Source organism: Heptranchias perlo, unplaced genomic scaffold (assembly GCF_035084215.1).
Source record: "Heptranchias perlo isolate sHepPer1 unplaced genomic scaffold, sHepPer1.hap1 HAP1_SCAFFOLD_125, whole genome shotgun sequence".
Taxonomy (NCBI): domain Eukaryota; kingdom Metazoa; phylum Chordata; class Chondrichthyes; order Hexanchiformes; family Hexanchidae; genus Heptranchias; species Heptranchias perlo.
This window is the reverse complement of record NW_027138483.1, coordinates 340,346-346,755: the sequence shown is the minus strand read 5'-3', so window position 1 is coordinate 346,755 and position 6,410 is coordinate 340,346. Positions and strand designations below refer to the sequence as shown.

The window sequence follows — 6,410 nt, the reverse complement described above, 5'->3', positions numbered from 1 at the left end:
TCAAGCTCTCTTAAAATATTATACGTTTCAAAGAGATCATTCTTCTAAACCCCAGAGAGTGTAGGCCAAATCGAGTCAATCTTTCTTCATAGGACAACACTCTCATCCCAGGAATTAATCGAGTGAACCTTCGCTGCACCGCCTCTAAGGCTTCTATCCTTCCTTAGGTAAGGAAACTAAAACTGCCTACAATACTATAGGTGTGGTCTCAACAAAGCCTTGTACAATTGCAGCAAGACCTCCTTACTATTGTACTCCAAACCCCTTGCAATAAAAGCCCACATACTATTTGCCTTCCTAATTGCGTGCTGTACCTGCATGTTAAATTTCTGTGTTTCTTGTACCAGGACACCCAAATCCCGCTCAACACCAACATTTAATACTTTTCCACCATTTAACAAATATTCAGTTTTTCTCTTCTTACTACCAAAATGAATAACCTCACATTTCTCCACATTATACTCCATCTGCCAACTTCTTGCCCACTCACTTAACCTGCCGATATCCCTTTGCAGACCATTTGCAGTCCTCCTCAAAGCTTACTTTCTCAGCTAGCTTTATATCGTCAGTAAACTTGGATACATTACTCTCGGTCCCTTTATCTGAGCTATTAATATAAATTGTAAATAGCTGAGGCCCAAGCACTGATCCCTGCAGCCACCCATTAGTTACAGCCTGCCAACCTGAGAATGACCCGTTTATTCCTACTCTCTGTTTTCTCTCCTTTAATCAATCCTCTATCCATGCTAATATATTACCCCCAACCCCATGAGCCATTACCTTGTGTAACTACCCGTTGTGACTCACCTTATCGAATGTCTTTTGAAAATTCATGTATACTACAATGGGCCGAATGGCATTCTCCTGTTCTGTACCTACTATCACACTAAGTCACTAAAATGCATCTAGTGTAATTGTAGGGTGCCACCAGTAACGGTGGAGCGAGGTTTTCTCTAGTGTATGTGTGGTATTCCATGAGTCTCAGAGGAGCACAGTTATCTGGTGTAAGTGTGGTATACCATGAGTACCTGAGGAGCGCGGATATCTCTCGTGTAAGCATGGTATACCATGAATACCTGATGAGCGCGGTTATCTCTCGTGTGTGTGTGGTATACCATGAGTACCTGAGAAGCGCGGTTATCTCTCGTGTAAGTGTTGTATACCATGAGTACACGAGGAGCACAGTTATCACTAGTGTTTGTGTGGTATACCATGAGTACCTGAGGATCGCGGTTATCTCGAGTGTAAGTGTGGTATACCATGAGTATCTGAGGCACGCGGATATCTCTAGTGTAAGGGTTACCACAAGTACAGGAGGAGCACGGTCACATCTAATGTAAGTGTAGGGGCACCACTATTACCGGAGGAGCACGGTCACCTCTATTGTAAGTGTAGGGGACCCACTAGAACCGGAGTAGCACGGTCACCTCTATTGTAAGTGTAGGGGCACCACTAGTACAGGAGGAGCACGGTCATCTCTATTGTAAGTGTAGGGGTACCACTGGAACCGGAGGAGCACGGTCACCTCTATTGTAAGTGTAGGGGACCCACTAGTACAGGAGGAGCACAGTCACCTCTATTGTAAGTGTAGGGGACCCACTAGTACAGGAGGAGCACGGTCACCTCTATTGTAAGTGTAGGGGACCCACTAGTACAGGAGGAGCACGGTCACCTCTATTGTAAGTGTAGGGGCACCACTAGTACCGGAGAAGGGTGATCAGGTTTAATGCTGCAAGACTGAGGTCATCACCAGTATTGCAGGATTAGGTTCCGCACCTGTTGCTGGTGGAGTTGGGTCACCGGGAGTGAGTCTAAGGCAAGGTCAGGGCGATTACTTCAAATGTAGCTGCCTCCACCAGTCCTGTAGTTATAGGGTCAGGACGAGTATTGGGAGATTCACACTTTCCATTTGTAAAGAATGTTTTAAATGTGTGATTTTTTAAACTGTCCACTAATAATTCCAGACCAAAAAAGAACTTCCCTTAGTCTATTTGACTGTGAGCAATGTTAATTATGATGTAACCTGATTGACTCCCTGGTGAATTGATATGGGTATAAATATAGTGATCCCTTCTCCCGTCTCAGCCAGGCACTAGTCAGAGACATTCAGCTCCGACAGAATTCATCCATTCTCACAGAAAATGGGGCAAATAACTACACTGCTGATAAAAGAGATTTACTACCCGATTCTCGCAGCCGTCGGTGTCCCAGGTGAGCTATTTTAACCTGTTAGTTGTTATTCGCTGTTAATTGTATCACTGTTCTTACCGCATGTTGGATAAGGTAACGTATTTCCCAGATGTCAGCATTACACAGTCAGTAGTTACCGGAACCAACTCGTGAACCATGGGTCTGCAATTTCTGCGTTCCCCTTAATCTGATCATTTCACTGATGTTACAATATTCTTTGAAGCTCCAATACAAGCGTTTTAGCGGAATTACGGACCGTTTCTTCACCCCGTGCAGAGTGAGCGCTGCAGCAGCTCATTCCACTGTGTGGGTCGGTTTCCCAGGCAGTGACTCGAATATTAATCCTGCTCTCACACTGCTCCGTGTTGATAATCACACTGAATGGAGCAAAATGCTTTCAACAGGTATCTGCAAATATATTTGCAATTAGACACTGGAATATTATTTCTCTCCTCTCTCTTTCTTACAGCGAACTTGATGACAATTGTGATTCTCTCAAGAGGAAACTGCGGCCTTTCGAATTGTATCTCTGTCTACATGGTGGCCATGGCAACAGCGGATCTCCTGGTCATGATCATCAATATAATCGTGTATTATATTTTCAGTTATCACTTCCCACTTTCATTCCTCTCCCACACTCCCGTGTGTAGGTTCATTTTATACATGGCCACTGTCACCCTCGATTTGTCTGTTTGGTTCACCGTCTCTTTCACATTTGACCGTTTTGTAGCTCTCTGCTGCCGGAAGTTTAAAACCAATTATTGCACCGAGAGAACTACGGCCGCGGTTATAACAACGGTCTCTGTCCTTATTTTTTTAAAGGGCATCCCCATTTTGTTTGTATATTCACATGAACAAATAATTAACAAAGTTCAGTGGGGCTGCCGGTCTAGTGAGGCTTTTCTCTCCTCACCTCCAGCAATACCGTACGGCTGGTTTCACGGCATCTCGCTCATTTGGCTTCCTTTTACTTTAATTGCCTTGTTTAATTCTTTGACCATCAGACGGATTGCAATGGCGAATAGAACCCGCAGGAGACTCCGGGATCACAACAGTGAGAATCAGAGTGATCCAGAAATAGGGAACCGAAGGAAATCCATCATTTTACTGTTCACTATATCGGGCAGTTTTATACTGTTATGGCTGACAACTTCTGTGAGTTTTGTAACTACCAGACTGACAAACACCAATTATTACCGAGGGGACCGCACAAACCCAGCATATATCGCCGCAGAAACCGGAGCGATGCTGAAGTATTTGAGTTGTTGTCCAAACACGTGTATTTATGCAGCTACCCAGAGGAAATTCAGAGAAGAGCTGAAGAAGCTGCTGAAATCTCCCTGGACACTGATTCTAAGATTGGTTAAAAATGAAAGAAATGCGAACTAGAGCTCCCTTTGGGACATTAGATTTCACTTTCAGCCTCTATTCCAGTTTAGACTGAGGTTCCCTCTCCTCACCGCTACATAAAGATGGTTCTTATAAAAACCCACAGGTCTGCGATTACATATGTGATTTCAATTCCATTTCATGCTAACTTTGACCGATGGTTTCTAAAGTTCATTGGCCGAGTGATTCCTAAAATGTAAGGATATCAGCCGTTACTTCTGTCTCAGAGATGAAGTGAGCTTTAATAGTGGAATAGAATATTTGATCACCGAGTTTAATATCACTGTGCGAGGACGGTAATTAAATTCTGCCGTGTAATTGACAGGAAAATCCATCCGTTTTAGGTAAAGATTCGGTCGTTTAGAACTCCTGGTGAATTTACTTTTTCCGGGAAATATGATGAAAATATTTCTTGGACTGGTGTCAGCTGCACCGACCGTCTCATCCCTTCTCCAGGGAATAAGGAGGAGCCGCTGTCTCGTTCGCAGTCTTGCGAGGTTTCAGCATTTATTTAATGTTAACAGTTGTTGCCTTGTTTTATCTGCTTTTTTATGAGATCTCGATTAATTAGAAATACTTGTAGGCTGTCTGGCAACATCAAACATAACGTTTTTATTTGTTGTTATTAAATGTAACACAGGGATCCTGACTGCTATTAATCTTAATCAACGACCCAGTAAAAATGATAAAGTAACGTGAGAAGTGGGAATTTATAACAATCAGGACATTTGAGGCAATCAATACTTTCAGATATTGAGAAGGATTAATCCACTGTGTGTGTTGGTGCAGAGACAGTAGCATCTAATGCCCCCTCCGCTTTTACCAAGGCTGTGCATCGGAGTTCAGTCCGGTAACACTGCAGACCGGGTTTGAGAGCGTTGCTCGGTGCGAAGGCATCAGATGGCGACCTGAGGCAATTAACTAAAACTTTGTCCTCCCGCCAGTTTTTGTGCCTCGGATGAAACTGTTTCCGAATTTATCCTGCAGTATAGGGGTTACAGATTGGAAGATGTCGAGGAGAGGCTGCCCCTGGGAATGGTCAAATCCACCGTTCACACTGCAGCATGTGTGAGATCATCAGAGGAGATGTCTCTGACTGCTTCCATTGTTCTATTCAGTACACGCGGTTACACATGGCATACAGACAGCGCTTTGTGTTCGTTCGATCTTTACAAACTCTGTGATTGATGGGCACCGCAAATATTGATTGCTGTGTTGTTTCAAATTTCCTTTAAAATTTATTGACATTCATGTGTTTTATTTTGGTCTGCCGATTTATAATTTTAGCGAGATGCATTCCATCGGCTGGACAGCTGAACAGCGTGAAATTTCTATACTTACCTCATAGATAGGGACTAAACTCGCCACAAAACGCTGGGGCTTGTCCATTCCAGTGTAAGTTCCTTTTTAACAGCGTGGTAAGTCTTAATTACTGCCAAACAATCTCTCTGGCCCTGAAAATTAACGTTTACAAGTATGGAGTCTCTTTCCTTCAGCTTCTAATTATTGTCGGACATTTAAAAAGTATTTTGAAACATTTTAAAAGACTTTTTCTATCCCTCTCTTTACTTCACTCACTGCACCTAATTTGACATTGAATTCATTATTCCAACTTAAACTTCCTGGTCGAGACTCTGTTCTGCTCATCATTAACGATTCTTCAATCTGATTGGTCATGGAGATACGAAGTTGCTTGAGCTGTTCACAAAGCGACCAGATGTCTATTAGAGGGCGCAACGCCATTTGGCTGCCCCGTTGACAGCAACGTGCCGTCAAAACCCCAGAGAAAGCCTTTAACTAAGAGCAAGTCTAACGAAAGGCTGGCGTCGTTCACAGCAAAATCCGGCCCAATGTATATTTGGTTTATTAAGGGGCAAAAACCTAACGGTAAAAACATGCTGAGGCTCATCCTCTCAGCAATGCGAAATCGCAGCTCACCAGATATACAGCGCCCCCTGCTGACTGTGAAAGGAAATTACACTCGCTTCACCTTTCCTTCCACCTGCCAGGAGCACAGGCAGGGTCAGAACACCAGGTCTCTGAAAAAGGCTCCACAGATAATTTCATCTCATGCTTTTTAAAGGTGCGGATTGTAAAAGCACTACACGTGTGCAGCAAGTCAGTGACTGGGAATGAGCAGCTGCCCAGGTATTGAGAGATCAGAGACAGGGAAACAATTTTTGCTGATTCACTTCAGCTGTGGTATTTTATTTCGCTTATTTTTCACAGGAGAGGAGAAAAAGATCACCACAGAGTTAATAATAAACATTCACAGATCCTCTCGCCAGCAACAAACCCTAAGCTTTTAGAAATGCATCATTCCATCGTCTACCTTTTCTGTTAATATTGTGACTGTGCTGAGACTATTTATCGCGTGTTACATTTCAATTTGCAGAAGCAAGAATCAGAATCGACGTTAGTCCAGGAAATGCAGAGAGGGAGAGAGAGTGGGAGAAATGAAAGAAAACGTTCCACAAACGCGGGGATTTCCAGCATTTATTTAGCGGTTAAAATGTTCCTTTCTGTTAGCCATTTCCATCAGCCGCATCACTGACGACCCCAGGCAGCGGCTGCACACTTAAGGCCCAGACAGCGGAGTTTGGGGAATATCTTGGAGTGTCGATATTCAGCTGTCCAATGTCACAGGCTAGGGTTGCGAAAGTAAATGACATACCGTAACCCCGCAAAGTGGAAAACCTTCCCAGGTTCCTAGCGATTATCGTCACAATTCCATCAATAGAGATAAAGTGGTTACATTTCTTGGAATATTTATTTTCTTTATTTTTCAAATTTTGTGCCCATTTATTAAGATATAAAATTCTCATAATATT

The 6,410-nt window shown here is 43.2% G+C and overlaps 1 protein-coding gene across 1 annotated transcript; it reads left to right on the top strand.

Annotated features, from left to right (window-relative positions):
* The first annotated feature begins 1,058 nt into the window (after nt 1-1,058).
* Nucleotides 1,059-3,579, top strand: LOC137308252 (probable G-protein coupled receptor 139). The gene is made up of 3 exons (XM_067977085.1): nt 1,059-1,292; nt 2,139-2,211; nt 2,660-3,579. The coding sequence occupies exons 1-3, from the start codon at nt 1,059-1,061 to the stop codon at nt 3,577-3,579; spliced, it is 1,227 nt and encodes a 408-aa protein (XP_067833186.1).
* Nucleotides 3,580-6,410: the final 2,831 nt, after the last annotated feature.